At 36.7% G+C, this 21,026-nt stretch overlaps 1 protein-coding gene and 1 long non-coding RNA gene across 4 annotated transcripts; one reads left to right on the top strand and one right to left on the bottom strand.

The window, feature by feature from the left end:
- Positions 1 to 3,063: 3,063 nt before the first annotated feature.
- On the bottom strand, positions 3,064 to 3,744 carry LOC138893009 (uncharacterized mitochondrial protein AtMg00860-like). Its single transcript, XM_070176772.1, has one exon. It carries the CDS (start codon positions 3,742 to 3,744, stop codon positions 3,064 to 3,066), a length of 681 nt encoding a protein of 226 aa, XP_070032873.1.
- A 4,529-nt stretch (positions 3,745 to 8,273) lies between these two features.
- LOC138891613 (uncharacterized) lies at positions 8,274 to 16,664 on the top strand. Of its 3 annotated transcripts, none has more exons than XR_011407985.1 (4): positions 8,274 to 8,942; positions 9,080 to 9,613; positions 9,946 to 10,013; positions 11,609 to 16,664. It is a non-coding gene; the product is annotated as an uncharacterized lncRNA (long non-coding RNA). The 3 variants fall into 3 exon arrangements; XR_011407984.1 differs by having other exon boundaries at positions 8,274 to 9,015; XR_011407983.1 differs by having other exon boundaries at positions 8,274 to 9,613.
- The last annotated feature ends 4,362 nt before the right edge of the window (positions 16,665 to 21,026 follow it).

The following is a 21,026-nucleotide window of genomic DNA, read 5'->3' as shown; positions in this document are numbered from 1 at the left end:
AAAAATACTTTTAAGTATCAAATTACGAATAAGGACATTAAATGTTCAGTTTGCAATAACATTGAATATCTAGTATTAGTACTTATTATTTATATCAAGATATATTATTTAATATAATTTAAAATCTACTCATAGGAATAGGAGAAAGAGAATAAAAATATGATTGAGGTAAAAAAGAGAAGAAAGGTATGGTAGAAATAAAACGGAAAAGGGAACGAAAAATGTTAAATTGATGAGGAATAATTTAAAAAATATAAATTTATTGTAAGGTTATTTTTGTTTTGAACAAATTAATTTTCTGCTTCTACTTCTAGGAAGAAGCTAGAATTTGTAGCTTCTCCCAAAAAGCAGAAAAACTGCTTCTATTGTTGTATGTTGCTCAAAAGTATTATTTTTATCTTGGCCAAACACTTCAAATTTTTTAAAAAGTACTTTTTTGACAAAAAATTAGTTTTGACCACCCAGAAGCTCGACCAAACATGCTCTAAAAATAGTGTTGTTACCTTCTATATTATCAGTTAAAGAAAAGAGAGAACTACAAAAAAAAAGCCAAGAATAGACATTACTTACCAATAATTAGTCATTAATTTATACTACACATGGAAAGCCAAAAATTGGAAGCTGTTCAGGAATACAAATATAAATACAAGTTTTGTCATGGTAATTAGTACAGATTCAGAAAGAGATAAGAGAAAAGCTAGGTTTACTACAATACTCAAAAAAGCTAGTAGGTGTCAATGTTTTGTTCAAAAGTTATGTAACTAGTTTGGATATTTCTTTGATAGTTTGAGGTCTGGATGTTAATAGCACCCTTCCTAGAAGGTGGCTATGATACTAGATGCTCTTGAGATTGTATAATTTTTTTTGTTAATGGTAATTTCACAGCTTATTACCAAAAAACGTTATACTACCAAAAATAGTCTAAAAAGCTACCAATGATTTATGACATTCAAAAAATTTAGGTAATTATTTTTTCAATGGGTATAATTAAATTGAAAACGCATAGATGAGGCAGTATACAATATTCGAGAAAGATTTGAGGTGTTTGGAGTTAAATTAGATTTTTATTCCTCTCACGTTGCATCCACTATTTTCTTTTAACCGGGAAAGTTTAACTTATCTTCTCTATTTGATAGAGAGCTTTTGCATTGCTCCTTAAATTGCTGGAACAATGGACTCGAAGAAGGGACAAGCAAATTATCACATCCCCGTCTAGAGAATTGTTTCACGATTGCAGGAAATAATATAGAATTCGAGAATCACAACATTGCTTCAGGAATAAGCTCGCGAAAGCAGTTGACAGAGAGAATTGCAGAAGAAAAAGAAGAGGAGGAGATTTAGGATAGAATTATATGTATTGACAGATGAATCGAAAATGTAGCTTACAATCCTATTTGTACTGATTACATTGTATCAAAATGCTAATGCTACAACAGATTCTCTTCTAACTGAATTCTGTTATTCTAACTACTTTAACTAACTCTCCAACTGTGTAACTAACTTTTGAACTTCACGACTTCTTCCTCTATTACTTGAGCTGCTCGATCCTTCCTTCTATAATTGTGTATCAGTACTCCTCCCAATCGAAGATCCTTGCCCACAAGGATCAAATAAAGAAAATCTAATTTGCAAGACTGTAACAAAACTCTCAAGTAGCAGCATCAACAGGTAGTCCTTGCCACTTAACTAAGACTTATGCAATAACTTTATTTCCTTTCTTCACCATTCGTCTTTGCAAGACTAGTCCAGGATCAGGGCAATAGGGACTGGCTAAATCAATCACAGGAGGATAAGAAATTTGAGATGAAACTTCATAACACTTTTTCAATAATGAAACGTGAATTGTGGGATGAATCTTAACTCTAGCAGGAAGTAAGAGTGTATATGCAACTGGACCCACTCGTTTAGTAATCTGAAAAAGGTCCATAGTACTTAACAGCCAATTTGTGTGAGGAGTGATTTGAAATGGTCACTTGTTGATAAGGTTGGACCTTCAAATAGCTATATAGACACAATCAACTACAGCAAAGTGCCTATCACTTCTATGTGAGTTTGCCTGTTGGTCCATTCTGAGTTGAGCTCTTCTTAAATGATGTTTAAGAACCTATAGATTCATCTCCCTATTGATCAACGAGTTATCAACTTTAGCTGAAGCTGATTCTCCTGGCATGCAAGGAAGATGTAAGGGTGGTGGTCGACTGTAAGCTTCATAAGAAGTGGTCTGTATGGCCGAGTGAAATGAGGAGGTTATACCAGTACTCAGCCATAGGCAAGCATGAGTTCCGGTTACCAACATCTTTATTGCAGTAGCATCTGAGTAGGTCTCAAGGCTTCTATTCAATACCTCAATATGTCCATCAGATTGAGGATGGTATGCAGAAGAAGAGTTTAATTGAACTCCTTGTAGTGAAAACAATTCTTTCCAGAAGGTGCTCAGGAAGACAGAATCTCTGTCACTAGTAATAGTATCAGGTAGACCATATAGTCCAACTACAGTGTCTAATAATACATTGGCAACTGATTGAGCAGTGTAAGGATGCTTCAATGGAATAAAATAGCCATACTTTCTCAGCTTGTTTACCACTACTAGTATCACCTCCCAACCATTAGATTTAGTGAGATTATTAATGAAGTCCATATTGAATTGAGGCCATACAACATCTGGTATAGGTAGTGGTTGTAATAACCTAGGGTAGGCAGCTAAGTCAGATTTGTTCTTTTGGTACTCATCACACTTCTGAACAAATTACCTTACCTCCTTTCTCATGTTTTTTTAACAGAACAGTGTTAGTAATCTCTTTAGTGTAGCTTCAACACCTGAATGGCCACCCTGAGGAGTTGCATGCCATAGAGTCATAATTGCTTTTCTTAATTCTGGTACTTTGCCTATCACTAATCTGCCCCTTCTTCTTAGTTGACCTTGAACCCATGTAAACTACTTGTGAGTATGTGGATCAACTTTGAGTTCTTCAATGAGGTGTTTCAGTTCCTGGTCAGAATTCCAACTATCAATTATGTCTTAGAAAAGATCAGTGTCAGTAGTTCTTCAATGAGGTGCATCAACTACTTTGTTCTCCACTCCGTTTTGTACTCTATGGAATAGTCAAATGGCATCAGTTTGGTTAGCCATAACAGCTGAGAGGTAGTATGTAGATTTTTCTCCATAAGAAATTTTAAAGCATTCTGATCAGTCCTGATGATAAATTTCTGCCCCAATAGATATTGTGACCATTTTGTTACTGCATGTACAATGGCTAGTAGCTCTCTATCATAGACAAATAATGTTGCATGTCTAGGTGATAGAGCTTTGTTAATAAAAGCTATTGGATGTCCTTCATACATAAGTATTGCTTCTATACCATAGCCACATGCATCAATTTCTACAATGAATGTTTTGTTAGCATCTTGTAAAGCTAGCACAGGAGCTTGAGTGCGTCCTTCTTTCAAATCTACAAATGTTGCATTAGCTGATGGTGACCATTTGAAATTATCTTTCTTGGTCCGATCAGTTGAAGGTTTGCAAATCACTCTAAAGCCTTTGATAAACCTCCTGTAATAACCAGCTAGGTCGAGGAATCCTCTAAGCTGTTTGAGTGTTGTTAGAGTGGGCCAGTTCCTTATAGTTTCTATCTTTTGAGAATCAGTGGACACACCTTTAGCTGTGATGAAATATACTAAGTACTCAATCCTTTGAACACCAAATAAGAATTTACCCTTTTTAGCAAAGAGCTTATGCTTCCTCATCTCCACAAAAATAGACTTAAATGAATTAATGATCCATCATAGTGCTGTTGTAGATGAGGATATCATCAAAGAAGACTAATTCATGCTTTCTGAGAAACTTCTGAAAAACAAAGTCCATCAATCCTTGAAAGGTTGCAGGAGCGTTGGACATGCCAAATGGCAATAGTCCACAAAAAGTCTCATGTGCCATATTTCTTTCCTACTAGAACAACTGGTGAAGCAAATGGACTGCAGCTAGGTTGGATAATTCCTTGGTCCAACATTTACTACAGAAGACACTCAATAATATCTTTCTTAACTGAAGGATACCTATAAGGCCTTTTATTCATAAGCTCAGTTCTATTTTGCAATACAATTGTGTGATCAAAAACACCTCTAGAAGGAGGTAATTCAACAGGTTATTCAAATAGTCTAGAGTACTCAGCTAGTAATTGTACCAATCTAGCATCTGTCTCATGCTCCTCTTTAGCTTTAATTGCATGCCATTGCTCCCCTGCACTTCCCATGGGTACTACTTGTATCATGCATAATTGAGACAAATCACCTGCATATTTGACTAATTTTCTCCTTGAACTTTAACCTGACTGCCAACACCCCTGAGAAGGTGCTTCCTCCCTTTGTACCAAAATTCTATAGTTAGCTTTTTGAAGTTCATCTTAATGTCTCCAAGTGTTTGCAGCTATTGCACTCCTAAAACCACCTCACATGAACCTAAAAGCATAAGTAAAAACAATGCTGAAAATTTAGCACCCTGTAACAGCCAAGTAATTGTGCACACCTTGTCTACCATCATGTTCCCATTAGCAGCAACCACTAATTAGGGATTTGTAGATCTAATCTTGCACCCTAAATGCTTAACCAATTCAGGGTCTATGAAATTATGAGAGATCTTAGTGTCAATCAATATACTAAAAGCCTTCTTTGCATGATAACCAGTAACCTTTAAGATTCTATATCGCAATGAACCATCCAGAGCATGGATAGAAATTTTCATCTACTCCATTCATTGAGATGTTTCCTGCTGATCAAATCCTTTTTTTTTTGTATTACTAACTCCTGTTCTTCATCTGTATTTGTCACTTCTTTTATTTCTTCCAATTCCAGCAGATATTTTTTTTTGAATTTTTACACCTATGTCATGGTATATATTTCAAATTACAGAAATGATACAACTCTTTTGCCCTTCTTTTCATTCTTCTCGTCTAAACTCAATGTTCTTTTAGTGAACCCTCTAGTATAAGAAGAACTACCAGAATTAGGGGTTAGTAGTAAGGGTTTACCATTGATGCCTTGTCCTGCATATCTTTTAGTTGAAGGGTTAGCTGTGTAAGAAGGTTGTTTAGTTGCAGCTAGGTATGCTTATTGCAACCTTGCAGTCTTGTATACTTGTGATAAAGTTCTTGGATTGGTGAGCTTGACAGCAATGTTCATCTCATGCTTCAGACCTCCCAGAAAGTAGCTGATTGCATTCTTTTGAGATAGCCTTACTCTATTCAAATTCCTCTCAAAGATGGCTTGATACTCCTTCACACTTCTAGTTTGTTTATTCTTTTTGATTTCTTCCATTGGATCATCGAAATCAGCCCCAAACCTTTCAACTAATGCTATCACATATTCATTTCAAGTAGCTGGTTGGAGGTACTGTCTATATCTCATAAATGATAGATGCCATTGAATAGCTTTCCCTTCCAACTGTATAGTAGTTTCTTCCACCTTTTTCTCAGCAACAACCTTCTCCATGGCAAAGAATTTTTTAATTTTGAACAACCACAGCCTCAAATCTTCTCCTGTAAATCTCAAAAATTCCATCCTTGACCCCTAGAAAAATTAGAATTGTGCTGATGATAACTACCCGGGCTTCTTTCTCATTGAGATCTTCCTTCAGATGGTTCATACTCGTTTTGCAGTGATGATTTATCTTTATGAAGATCCCTAGAATTTTTCATTTGTTTCTTCAATTCGTGGATTGTTTGATCCAGATGTTTCAAATTGGAAACTTCCCCAGACAAAGCTCCCACGTCTACTATTAGTTTATACATTAACTCATGTTAGTCCACTGATTCTTCAATTTAATTTTTATTTGATCGAGTACCCTTCACCGTGATTCTAAGGATTGTAGGCTCTGATACCAATGTTACACGATTTCAGGAATTCAGATTGAATTCAAGGATCGCAACACTGCTTTAGGAATAAGTTCGAGAAAGCAGTTGACAGAGAGAATTGCAAAAGAAGAAGATGAGGAGATTTAGGATAGAATTATATGTATTGATAGATGATTCGAAAATGTAGCTTACAATCCTATTTATATTGATTACATTGTATCAAAATGCTAATGCTACACCAGATTCTCTTCTAACTGAATTCTGTTATTCTAATTACCTCAACTAACTTTAACTAACTCTCCAACTATGTAACTAACTTTTGAACTTCACGACTTCTTCCTCTATTACTTGAGCTACTCGATCCTTCCTTCTATAATTATGTATCAAGAATAAACTGGTTAACTCAATGAGCTTCTTCGTAACTTAACCTCCATAGAGCTCCACCTATACTTTGATGTTTTGAGGGGGTTTATCAAACTTCTCGAGTCCGATTCGAGACAGGAATTTCACTGCTTATACATCTAGAACTTGTTTAAGTGTAATGAAGTTTAAACAAACTTGAGAGCTCCGAAAAAGGCTAAACTGGACTTTACCTTATATTCAATTATATATACCATTTTAAAAACCAAGACAAAAAAAGCTTTTTATTCAATGAGCATGGTTGGAATTTGTTGAAATATATGAGGTAATATACAAAATTAAGGGGATTTGGACACCCACTGCCACTAAATCACCACCCCCCAAGTTAAACTAGTACTTGTTGTTGCACCAGGAACCGTTGGTTTGGAGTCAAAATTCAGAGTTGACATTGAGTTTACAAATTTCTCCGGGACATATATATGTAGCATGTATCTCATATGTATATCATACACATATGTATACATGAATATATATGGGATACATATTTGATACATGTGGGATATACAAATATTACACGGGGATACAAACAAGTTATACATCTCATTTTCTTCCATGTTCATCTTCTACTTCGAATTTAGCTTAAATTTCAATTCAAACCATTTCAAATCTCTATTAAATAGTCCCAAAATTGAGATTTAAATTTTTTAACATGTAAACAATCTATTCCAATAACACTTATTTGAGACAAATTTCAATTTAGAAAACTCGAATTTACAAACTCAAGTTTAAGCGAGCTTCAATAACTTTAAATGAAGTTTTAGCTATTAATGTAAAGAATTTGTAGATATGTCAATGTAAAATAATAATTTATTCTCAGCAATTGTGAAGATTGCTTGATTGAGATTAGGGTCCACATAAATTGAGAGGAATTAGGGATTCTACAAGTAGAGAAGAGATAGGAAATTTATAATATTTTTTTCTTATTTCATTCACACGTGTGGGTCTCTCTCTCTCTCTCTCTCTCTCTATATATATATATATATATATATATATATATATATATATATACCTCGCATGTAAATCTTTAGTCAATTATTTTCATATGAAAAGGCAAAAATTAAAAAGTTTAGTTATATATGAAAGAACAAGGAATTAAATTTATTTAAAATTATCTACAGGAAGGAAAAATTATTAAAAAATTGTCTTGGTAAAATTACAACAATCTTTTAAATGTTGAAAGCCAATGATATTAGGAACATAATAGTTGAATTTAAAAAGAACAGACATCATATTAAAAGCATGCTTTAAAAATCAATCATACCTTTTTTAGGAATAAGGTATAAAAAACTATGCAAATCCCGACGATGCTCATTCGACTAAGGGTTTGATATATGAAAAGAAAAGAGTTTGGAAAAGTTTTAGCTTACATACTACTCCATCCGTTCCAATTTATGTGAACTTGTTTGACAAGGCATGAAGTTTAAGAAAAAATGAAAACTTTTGGAATTTGTGGTCCTAAACAAGTCAAAAATGGGCCTAGAGTATTTGTGTGGTTGTAAAAGCTTCTCATTAAGGGTAGAATTGTAAGTTTAAGCTAAATTATTACCAAATTTAGAAATGGGTCATTCTTTTTTGAACCGACTAAAAAGAAAATAGGTTCACATAAACTGGAACAGAGAAAGTAATATACTTACTAATTCACTTATTAATTCACATCTGATCGTAATATGTGTAATATAATTTGTTGCTTTTTATTCTTTAATAAGTTCGCCCTGTTTCTAAAAAAGCCTTCCAACAATTGCCGATAACACAAACTTTTTATTGCTCATATTGATTATTTCTCCTTGTGTATCATAGTAAAAGAATAGTTTAGTCTCTACGTGTTAGATGACCATCGTATCTCCTAGATATATCATATAAGATTTAGATGTGTATCTTTTAAATATATTAGATAAGGATTCAGATTATATTGTAAATTCAAATTCCTTGTGCATAGGTCATAAGCCAGTTAGGCTACTGTTGTACATTTATTGCTATATATAATCTATCTACAACCTTGGTGAAAACTCAACTAAAAGGCTTTACATTTCCACTTCCTCTTCAATCTTAATTTGGTATCAAGAACCAAATTATTTTTTCTTTTTCTGGCACCATGACTATCTCCAACCAGTCCACTGCTAATTCCGCTACAGTTCATCTATCTTCTTCCACATCAACAGACCTTTCCATTATTGATTCCTGCTCTTAAACTGTAAGTCATCCCAGTTTACCAATAAAACTTGATTGGGACAACTATTACCCTTTGGCAATCCACTATTTACTCTGTGTTTGAAGCCTTCGATTTGGAGGCTCATCTAGATGGATCTGACATTCCTTCTCCCACCATTGCTACTTCAAATGCAACCACTTTCAAACTCACAACTAATCTGGCTTTCAAAGCATGGAAGAAAAGATACAAAATTCTCCTCCTTTGTCTCAAAACCACCATTACCCAATTCATCCTACCACATATCATGCACATCCGCACCACTTATGAGGCTTGGTCCTACCTTTCCAACCTTTATCAATCCCAATCTCTTTCCCGAGTTATGCAACTTTGCCATCAACTTCAAACCATGACTAAGGGATCTTCCTCTATCATGGAATATGTTGACAAGAAACGCACCATTTCCCATAGCCTAGCCCTTGCTGCACGTCCTATCATGGACGAAGAACTCATGAGCTCTATTTTGTTCGGTATAGACTCTTCATCTGGCCCTTGTAACGACCCAACCGGTCATTTTGAGCATTTACACCCCTTTCAACTATTGTAAGTTTTGAATAGCTTCATATATTATATTATGACATGTATGAATCGTCGATTTTCTTTTCAGGTGTTTCGAAATAGGTTCGGAAGAATGAATTCCATGTTGGAAGCTTTAAGTTGAAAGAGTTGACCAAATTTGACTTTTTAATATTCGACCTCAGATCGAAATTTTGATGATTCCGTTAGGTCCGGATGGTGATTTTGTACTTGGGCGTATGCCTGAAATTTATTTTGGATATTTTTAGAATGTTTCGACGTCGTTCCTTCAAGCACAAATGGTACCATATTAGGCAAATGAACTCCAAATTCAGATTTGATTGAAGCATTAGATCCATATTGAAAATACGGGGCCACATCAAAGAATCGTCGAATTCAGACATCGTATGAGAGAGTTATGCTTATTTCCGTGTTGGAAAATATTGTTGTTATCTGGGGCAGAAGCAAATCGCAGGTATCAAATGCGATTTATAAGTCTCAGGTGTCAAATGCGACTTGCCTGGACAGATTTTAAAACGGGAGTTTCGGCCATTTCTAACACATTTGGAGCTAGGGAGCTCGGATTGAAATATTTTTTGAGACGATTTTCACCATATGGATTGAGGTAAGTGATTCTAATTCGGTTTTGGTTAAATTACACGAATCTATTGTTATTTTTATCAACAAATTAGTGTTTTGGGTTGAAAATAGTAGAAAATTTCATAGACTTTAATTGAGGATTTAAAGGCCGACTTGTGGTCAAATTTGAGTAATTTTGGTATGGTTGGACTCGTGGTTGAATGGAGGTTCGGATTTTATAATTTTTGTCGGATTCCGAGACGTGGGCCCCACTGTCAATTTTTGGGTGGATTTTCGGATTAATGGAAAAATTTAGTACTTTTATATGGAATTGATTCCTATAATTTGTGTTGACTGTATCGAATTAATTGTGACTAGATTCGAGGCGTTCGGAGGCCGATTCGCGAGGCAAGGGCATATTGGAATAGAGAATTACACAGTTTGAGGTAAGTAATATTTCTAAACTTGGAGCTTAGGGTATGAACCCTGAATATACGTGTTATGTGATTTGTTTGGAGGTGATGCACATGCTAGGTGACGAGCATGTGGGCGTGCACCGTAGAAATTATGACGTAATTGATTCCGTGAAATTGTGTAGTTAAATAATCTTGGAATTTTCCATGTACTTTCATGTGTTAGAGAAATTGAGCTGAGAATTATGTTAAAAATCATGTTAAGGCTATATGCCGGTATTTTTGTGACCCACAGAGGTCGTATTGTTGTTGAATTATTTGTTTAAATTGTAATTTCATACTCATTCATGTTCATTCATTTCATGTCATCTCTCAGTCTCTGTTGCTATTTATTGATTCATCATATCATCATTTTGGGCTAGTTTCATGACATTGTGAGCCCGAGAGACTAGAGAGATTGGTGACTGAGTGAGGCTGGGGGTCTGATTGTGAGGATATTTTTGGGATCGGGCTGCACGCCGCAGAAGACCATATTGGATTTATATATGTTATTATTATATGGATCGGGGCTGCACGCTGCAACAAACCTTATAGGTTTTATTATTATGGGATTGGGTTGTACGCCACAGCAGGCCAGATTGGCTTATTATAGTGCTTGGGCTGAAGGAGACCCTCCGGAGTCTGCACCCCCCCACAGTGCACAGTGAGCGCATATGATATTATATTTGGCATGGATTTCCTAGGGCATGGAGTTGCCTTATTTATTTATATTTGGGATGGAATTCCCAGGGCATGGAGTTGCCTTATTTATTTATTTAAATTTTTATTTATTTATATTAGGGATGGATCTTCCCTGGGTATGGATCTTGCCCGAATCATTTATATTTTTGGGATGGATTTTCCCCTAGCATGGATCTTTCCTAATTATCTATATTAAGGGATGAATCTTCCCTGGGTTGGATTGGCCCTATACAGTACTAAGTGACTGAATGTCAGTTATTATGTATATATATTTGGGATGGATCTTCCCTGGGCTAGATTGGCCATATACAATACTGAGTGACTATGCGCGAGTTGTTATTATATTTGGGTTGGATCTGCCCGGTACATTGCCGAGTGACTGAGTGTGCTGAATAGTAAGCGTGATGGGTGGAAATGCGAGACAATGAGATTGAGTACTCTGAGAGTGTGAGTACATGAGTTCATCATTGTGCTGCATTGCATTAGACATGCATACTTGATATATATGCATAAAGAAGTATTTTTTCTCATACCATCTGATAATAAAATTTCTTATCTATCGTTAAAGTTTTTTTTGAAAAAACAAAAATTACAGATTTCAGACTTACTCATATTTTTGGTGATTTTCGGCAAAGGATTTGAGTTTTACTGTTATACTTGAAAAGAAAATATTTTTTTCTGGAATTGTGTACGAGCTGAGCATTTTATTGTTGAGTTATTACTTGTGCTGCTTTAAATTGTATTATTATGAGATGTTATTGGTTATTGGCGTAAACTCTAACCTTGGTACAAGCTCGTCATTACTTTTAACCTAAGGTTAGGGTTGTTACTTATTGAGTACATGGGGTCGGTTATACTCATACTATACTTCTGCACCTTGTGTGCAGATTTTGGATGCTGATGTTCCTGTGTATGGCGGGAGCTGGCATTGGAGATGTACCTGTATTCCGGTCATATCTACTTCTTGATCTTGGTAGCTTTAGATTTAAAAATCTGTTCATGTATTTTCAAACAGATGATGTATTTTATTTCACACCAACTTTGTAAATTCTGAATCTTAGAAGCTCATGATTTGTACTACCAGTCCTTGGGGAGTGTATTGGAGTAAGTTAAATATTAATTGAATCAGATATTTGTAAATTGGCTTACCTAACGGGTTGGGTTAGGTGCCATCACGGCTAATTGGATTTTGGGTCGTGACAAGTTGGTATCAGAGCTCTAGGTTCATAGGTTCTACAAGTCATGAGCAAGTGTCTAGTAGAGTCTTGCGGATCGGTATGATGACGTCGATACTTATCTTCGAGAGGCTACAGGGCATTTAGGATAATTTTTCATCTTTCTTTCCTTATCGTGCGAAATTAGTTCAGCTTGAAATATAACTCTTTGAATTCCTTCCACGCATTCATGTGAGCGCTCGGTATCAGCTGTGCATCGCCGACTTGTGATTCCATGAACGAGGTTCAAGATGAGTATTCTGTGTTTTGGTGATGGTCCAGTCTGGAGGACTTGAGGCCAGGGTTAGACCGCAGCTTAAGCTCGGTAGTTTCGATTGTGAGAACTTGTGCATTTAGACTCATGTGTCCGGTAGTGTCCCTATGAGTGGAATTTATGGCTCGATGAGCGGTGGAATGGCTATATGATGAGTATGATATGACTGCAGGATGTGTTCAGATGGTTTGAATGTGATGAAAAGAGTTTGCTTGAGAGGTAAAAAGGGCTATTGGGTGCTTGATGTCTGTCTCGATTTGACGTATAGTCTCGAGTTATGAGTGTATTGAAAGATTTTTCACGTTGTCAAATTGTAGGACAAATTAAATTCTCATGTCTTGTTAATGAGTTTGGACTCAGAAAGATTAAGTGATTGCATAGTAATTGTTGTTGCTAAAGGGTATATCAAGATGCCAATTTTAGGCTAAGCAGGTGGGTTATCTCATGCGGAGTAATCTACGGAGGTGTGCTCCTTATAATGTTGAGTGGAGAGTTTCTTTTCTACCGGCGGGCTGTATGTGTTGAGATTTAAATTTGAATCTGGTTGAGAAAGTTGACTTGACTATCAAGAGAATAAATGCGAGCTTAGTGGATGATTGAGGTATTTTATGGTTGTTGTTGCATGAGCTTAAGAAGAATTTTTGTTGAACTGACTGAGATATTATGGTAGTAATAGAGTAGGAGTATTGTGAATTACCGAATGTTTTGATCTATGGCTTTGAGCCAAGTGGGGGAGTCTGCTACCTACGATTTGATTGCGCGGTTATGTGTTGTATTGGTTTTGGTCTGAGGCATACTTATGGATCAGTTATGACTTGCAGAGTTTGAGATCGAGGATGACTCGAGTAAGGAAATTCTTGGACACAAGTTATATTGCACTTTATGAGTATATGAAAATCATTAGATGGGCGAGTTGTTATTTGCGAAGTATGTAGTGTGCACGGAGTATGAACTTGATCGGTGGTGTTAAAGTAGAGTTAATTCTTTGAGTGTTGTTGCGCTAATGAGGCACGTGTCTTTCGGCTCGTTTGGGCAGTGCAATTTAGATTTAGCAGAGTGGATGACTTTCGAAAGAGTTCTAATAGATTCAAAATGTATATGTGTCAATTGAATTTTTTTTGGATTTTTTATATTGTGAGAATCGGTTAATTACACTGGATGGTGCCGGGACTTGCGGTAATTCTATATGACTATGAATTCTACATTTTAGTATAAGAAAGGTAAAAGGAACAATTTTAAATTCACATAAGGTCTTTTTAGAGTGGGTGTCTCGGTTGTGGTACTTTTGTGGTGCTTAAGAGGGAATACATTAGCTTATGGGCCTTAGGGCGATGTGGTTTATGCTAGGATCTCTGGTGGTGAACTTTGAGTAAGGATCGTGGTGTTCTGACAAGGAGAAGTGTCAACTTGAGGGTAATTCAGAAGAAACTCGGAGAAAATAGGACAAATAGGTAACATGCTAGATCAGTATGGTAATGGTATGCTCGGTTCTTATGATGAGGTGAGGCTTTACGGGTGTTTTGTGGCAATACTCTTGGATTTGGCAACCTGTATGGCTTGGTCAAGTTAGAGGAATTCAGTCCTGATAGCTTGGTTATGTGCAAATGGGTTTCAAAGAGTTCTCGATGGTTTCTATAACGGTTTGAGATGGATATGTCCTACCGGCATGGGGAACATGTTGTGTATTGTGATTTCCTCTTATATGGGAGAAAATGGAAGGTTTCTAACTAACCAGGTATGTATTTTGCTTGTGACTCAAAATGTTAATAAGGTTCTCGTACTTTCATACGATGGCCTAATAGAGGCGGTGCGTGGAGTGAGATTGGGATTTACATGTTCAAGTATACGATTCAGTTTCAAAAGGAAGGTCATGAGTTTATGGAGCACAAACGATTTCAGATATTGGCACTAGTGGTATTACCTGAGAAGAGTGTACATTCAAAAGGGCACAATGTGTTTTGACTTACGGATATTTCGTTGGTATTGCGGTATTCGCTTGGTTGATCGACCACTGATATTCAGATTTTTGCTATGTGGCACGGGAGAATTATAGAAATATTTCTCGTGGGATGATCGTGCATGAAATATGTGTTAGTCATTCTAGTGCTAGAGTTGGTATCAGTTACGGTGATTCATGTGTTCGATGAATTTGGAGACTGGGAGTTCTCACAAGCATATTGTTTCAGGTTGCGACCTGTTTGGGGTGAGTATCTTGTTTAAACTCGGTTGAGGCACTAGTTGCGTGAATTATTTGTGATAGCTACGCATTAGGAGTGCTCATAGGTGTGGGGTTTGAGCCCATGTGCGAGCACCAGGGCAATTATTCATGCTCGGGAAAATGCTTAGGCTATGATATGCCAAGAGTTGATGGTTAAGCATAAAGTTATAGCGTTCTCGTATTCGTACCTTTTTTGAGAACTATCTGGTACGAAGAAGCTAATTCCCTGAAAAAACTTGGTAGTTACTATTTCTGCGATAACTTGCCGATTTGAGCTGTGTAGCACACTTTGCATGCCTACACTATAGCGTGTTATTTATACCAGTCCAGGAGCATGAGAATCTTATTTCATTTATCATATACATGTGTACTTGTTTAATTGATCCTGTATAATATGCTTGGACTGGAGGCCTGTAACCATGCCAGACGGATTATATTATTGGCACGTGAGTTATCCGTGCGGATCCATATACTGATATTATTGGCACGTGAGTTATCCGCGCGGTTGATGTTAATGTGAGCTATAGGAGAGATGGTTACCGTCTTTTTTTTTGTGTGTCTTGGTTCTACTATGTATGACGAGCTTATAGCATTACGGTTATGGTGGTGCTAGTTGAACTTGCGAAATGGTTCTCTTCTTTGAGATATTTTTCATTTTTGGGTGCACGGATTGCGCAGTTTGTGGCATGAGTTATATTGGTGTGGCGTGAATGTGGAATAGTTGTGTTTGATAATATAAGGTCACTGGACCTAGAAAGGGTACTATCAGATTTGATTACGGTATATTTGGGAGGATGATATCGAAAGTCGGCTTAGACAGTTCCGGTTGGGGCGAGAGAGCTCCATGACTAGTTGATCTTATGAGTGGTTATGATTTTTTGAGTGTTTCTTTCATCATCAGCAGTGCACAATGGTTTTGAATGAGGTTTTATCTAATATGGGGTTTAATACCAGTGCCTGGATGGTTTTGAGTAGTTACTGTGATCGAGAATGGTGTTGCGAGTATGCGAGTTGTGTAGTATGTTATGTGATTATATATGGGGTTATGGCTAAGGCTTGATACAGCTTGATCAAACTTATACAGTGTGTAGATGTGAGACTCGGGTCTTGTAAAAATTCTGGGTGTTGGAAATTGGGTTCTAAGTTTTACAGACTAAGGTTAAGGTAATGAACTTCAATTATGTTGTGTTGTCACGACTATATGGAATAGGGTGCGTGGGATCACACCCAGGTACGTGCGTGGTAAGATGGCATAGTAATTTGAAGGCTTAGTAACAACTCCTGGCACGTTCGAGGACGAACGTATGTTTAAGTGGGGGAGAATGTAACGACCCAACTGGTCGTTTTGAGCATTTACGCCCCTTTCAATTATTTGAAGTCTTGAATAGCTTCATATGATGTATTATGACGTGTATGAATCATCGGTTTTGTTTTCAGGTGTTTTGGAATATGTTCGGAAGAATGAATTCCATGTTGGAAGCCTTAAGTTGAAAGAGTTGACCAAATTTGACTTTTTAGTATTCGACCTTGGATCGGAGTTTTGATGATTCAGTGGGCTGAAACATCGCCATATTGTCCGAAGGCATCATAGTCTGAGGGCATCATCCTCATAGCCCGAAGACATCATGCCATGGCCTGAGGATCTCTCAAAATTGCATATCATTATTCAAAGGCGTGATAGTCTAGAGGCACCATCCTCATGGCCCGAGGACACCATTCCATGGCTGGCGAATCCCTTATCATATACTTCATGGCCTAAGACATCATAGCCTAAGGACAGCATCCTCATAGCCCAAGGACAACTCTCATGGTCTGAAGGGAATCTGCATCATGTTTAAATTACGCAATAACCCCATATATTCGCGCACATCATGTTTTAAGTTTTGAAGGTAACCCGGGAGGTAACCGTTATACAAACATGAGAAATTCTCACTCCGGTTTCCGTTCACAACGTTCACAACCTTTAAATGTAACCTATGATCAGCAGTTGATTACCTTTTAACCGTTCAAATATCTGCCTCATACATCAGTAACGTCCAATTTGCATTCATGGGCCCACCTAAAATTATCCGTCACTTACGACACTACCCTATTCAAAAGATACTTTTGAAACATACGACCACTCTTATAATATCTCCATCGGTTTCGTTCACCATTGGATCCAGAACTACACATGGCCCATTTGCATCCACATATGTTCCGTGATATTTTACCTTACTTTATATAATTATATTTGTGGTCAAAGCTACTTTGCACAATTTTGCAATAATAGCCTATATTCTATACATAATTATATTTATTATATTATTCATACTAAAATAGCATTTCTCATATTTTTATAATGTTAAGATATTACTTCCAAATATTTTACTACATGAACAATATTTTTTATTTATTTATTAGTCATTTTTATAATTTATTTTTAATGAATTTCGTGTATTTAAATTCCAGCCCAACACAGGGCTGATTTTAGGACCAAAAATCTTTGCTCAATACCCTTTAACCCTGCACCAGCAGCCCATTATCCAATACCCATCTCCTGATCCACCCTACTTCTCTTTAATCATGGCCGTTAATCTCAGATGATCAACGACCCACAATAGCTTTCTCCCTTTCCTTATATCCCCTTCACCCCAAACCCTAGAGACCATTTCCCCCTACCCAGCCGCATTTATATTCTCTCATCTCTCCACTCTCACACTAAACCCTAGCCGACCATGGAGATCCTTTCTTATTCTTTCCTTATACGCATTCATACGCGAGTTATACTTACCTTTCCTGCTACTACCACTCATTTATGGTAACTTTCGTTACCATTGCACTAATGGAAAGTTCGATTCTCACGAATCCGGCTTTGATTCTATGGTTCTGGGTGCGATTGTGGCTTTATACACTAGAGAAGAGAAAAATATCTCTTATGTATGGTATATCTCCGTTGATTCCACCGGGATTAGGGCTTCTGAACGATTTGCCCTAAGTTCGATTCCAACTAGGGTTTGGATTCTGATTCTTCTTTTAATGGTTCTATTATTGATTGCATGCGATATTTTCTTTACTTATTTGTGCTTGATTGATTGTTTTCTATGTTTGTTTATTCAATTTCTACCACTATATAACCCCTCCCCAATTTTCCCTTTGGACGGACCTCATTACTGCTATTACTCTCACTGTTCTCCTCCTTCACTTATTCACTTACTCTGTTACACTCGAATATTTTCTGAAACTGTTGAAATCTTGGTCGGCTGAAAGACAAGGCCACAATACCATTAAACGACCTCCTCTGGTGCAAGCACTACGCGTAGCCCTTCTCGAGGCTCTTGTGAACTCTGAAGCACTGGGATTTGGGGTTCCACTATCTTCCTTCAATTGCTGCTACTGAATCACTACTGATATTCTAAGTTCCTCACTCTTTTGCTCGTTTAACTTTGCAACTGACTTGTGTTCTCTCCATTTACAATTCAACTTACTTCCCTCTTGTATGATGGTGCCTATGTGAATTGTGTGTGCCACTATTGTTTGACTCAGTTTCCTTGTTGTTTATGAATTTCTAATGTTGTATGATTACACATGTTCTACTGACTGTTAGTCTCGATGATGTTTCTTCTACAATTCTGTGTGTTCTGATATTACCTAAGTACAAAGCTTCTAGATGGGTATCTTGTTCTTTTCTAGGTGCAGTAAAGTTCTGGCCCTCTTAAATGTTACTTGAACTTCTGTGATCCTTCTATTGTGCTACTTTTGTTTTCAATCCGGTTCTCCTTAATGTCTTTCTGCAGTTTTAATGTCCCAATTCTATTTAGCTTCTAATCTTAGAATCGTGAGTAGTTAACTAAGGTTATTCCTGCTCTTTGTATATTTGCCTAATTCGAATGTTAAACCTAATCAATGCCTGGTGTGAGTGTATCTTCATACTCTATTTTGGATTCTTGTGTTAAAACTTACTAGTAATTCATATTTGCTGAGAAATTATTCCAAATTATACTTCCCTCTTCATGCTAAGTCACTCATATATACAACATTCCACCTGCTCACTTTCTTAAAAATGATCATGCCTATGTGAATCCTGAACATTTTAGAATGCATATTTCTATGCTACTTGCAAACCTCAACACTATACTATAGTTGCATATCTTACTACCATTTTGGTTGCCACAATACTGTCCTATTGGCCATGCTTGCTAGTGCTAGTTTGCTCAGTTTCATGCCTAGTGTTATCCTTGGTATGTATGACCCTGCTTGCTTTGAACTCTCATGCTTAACTCCTTTGTTTTGCAGATTCTTGTATGCTAGATTTCTGCAATCAAATCATGTGTATCCCAAGAAACTTGTTACCTGGAACTTGTTTTCTAATCTGAAAACCCATGTATATGTCCAATCTATGTATTCTACATACTCTCTACATCTTATGTGTGCTTATGTTATATTCAAGTGTGTGACCTATCCCTGAGATGTTTAGAATTCTTTCTTTTGTTAGTTGTGGTATTAGGGTTCAAATGAGCATATGCTACACCTTAGAATTTGAGTTATCTTAAATGATTTGGGGTTTGTATGAGTTGCCATTCGCGCTTTAATTATCTATAAATGGTAATGGATGGGCAAGAGAATTATTTTATTATTGGGCCTGGACTGCTGAATCTGGTTCTTGGTACTGTAGTTTTGAGCACACCATCTACGCCTGGGATATGGGCCTGCCTGAATTTTAAAGCCATTTGAAGGCCCAGATGCATCGCTGGGTTGTTTTACATTTATTAATAAGCATGTATTTATTCTATATGGGCATTAATAATTTGTATAATGAATGATTGGGAATTAATACAAAGGGGGCTGGGGTATTCTAATACTTGCATGAAAGGGTAGAAAGCATGTCTATAGGGTCTACATGCTTTGTTTGCTATTTTTGTTTGACATGCTCTATTTTTACACACTCATAGAAAGCATGCTTATAGGAAATCGCACACACTTCACTCAATTTTCTAAAACATGTTTGAGTATTTGCTATACTTGTTTCTAGGTCTACTATTGTGCACACTTAGACAACACGCCTATAGGATACAATAACGCATGTTTTGCTTTGTCAACCTAGAAATCATGCCTATAGGACTTCAAATAATCAATCGGTCTATTATTTCTATTATATTTAGTGGACTGCCCATCTAGATATCATGACTATAGGACCCTAATCTTTTTATCAACTACTTCTGTCTTCATTACACTGCCCCGCCTAGATGACATGCCTATAGGAGTAAATTGTTATAAAATCAAGAATAGTTATCAACTATTCGAAATCCTGTCTATAGGATACCGTCACCTTCTCGAGACACATGTCTATAAAATCAGCACTGATGATTTGGAATTCTGAGATCGTTTCACTGTCTTAAACCATATAGATATCATGCATATAGGTTTGTAATACCTTTAATATGCAAATTTATTAGTTTAAAGCTGCAATGTTGCCTATACAACGCTGGACATCAGAATCACATAGAAACTATGCCTATAGGACTTAATGACTCTAATGTGTCTGAAATCGTCTGCTGCCTAACTGACCGCATGCATTTGTTGTTTATGTGGGGAGGTTAACTTGAGCCTTTTATTGTACTTATGTGTAGTCCTATATTTTTTTTGAATGTGCGCTAATTTTATCATTTTGAGCATCCTAAGAAAAGTCTAGAACCACCCAAATTGAGGTCCAAAGCCTCTTGGGCCATAGGTATGGGACGGGTAGTGCACGCATAGGGTACGACCTTGAATTGAATTAGAGCGCCTTTAAGTAAAGAACTATAACATAGTAATCGGTTGGCTGGAGATGATAGTCTGTGCCCGCTGAATAATACGAGCAACCCCCACCTTAAGGGAGTTACAAAGTATTATTTATGTTGCACGGGGTGATCCTTTAGGCTAAATAACTTAGGACCCCTCCCTCCTTTCTTTATGAACTCGTTATTTAACATAGATAAATGTAGTTGTATCCTTGTAGTCATTAAGATTTTGCATCAATTCTCATGAGTTATAATAAGACTCTCTGACTTCTAATTTTCCTTTTATTTATTTGATCATCTAGTCTAATTACATAATCCACATAGTTTAAAGTTCGACCGGGACCCACAGTTGTGGACCTCGAAGAGTGCCTAACACATTCTCTTTGAGGTAATTTGAGTTCTTACCTGATCTTTGGTGACATAGACTAGTCAAATAGAATTATTTGCAATTAGGTGCCCTAACATACCTCAAAAATCGTTAGGTGGCGACTTTTCTCTTTTAATACCCATTTAAAAGAGTTGTCACACGTCGAAACCCTCTTTCGCGAGAAAATGGGGCGCGATAACATAGCGACTCTGCTGGGAATATACTTAGGCTTTTACCATAATGAACTTGACTTATGTGGATTACTTTCTTTGTCTTAAACTGCTATTACATGCACACCCCTTTCCTTGTTTCTCCCTACTTGTCTTAAACTACTATTACATGCACATCCCCTTCCCTATTCGCCTTTATTTGTTTTAAAATGCTACTACATGCACCTCCCCTTCCTCATTCACCTTTATTTTGCTATGACATGCACATCCCTTCCCTTATTCTCCTTTATTTACTGTGACATG

This window comes from Nicotiana tomentosiformis, chromosome 5 (genome assembly GCF_000390325.3).
Source record: "Nicotiana tomentosiformis chromosome 5, ASM39032v3, whole genome shotgun sequence".
NCBI lineage: Eukaryota > Viridiplantae > Streptophyta > Magnoliopsida > Solanales > Solanaceae > Nicotiana > Nicotiana tomentosiformis.
This window is presented reverse-complemented; position numbering and strand designations above follow the sequence as displayed.

Bases quoted from the DNA above. Each gene is read 5' to 3' on its own strand.
- LOC138893009 (XM_070176772.1), bottom strand. From the start codon at position 3,744: ATGAGGAAGCATAAGCTCTTTGCTAAAAAGGGTAAATTCTTATTTGGT.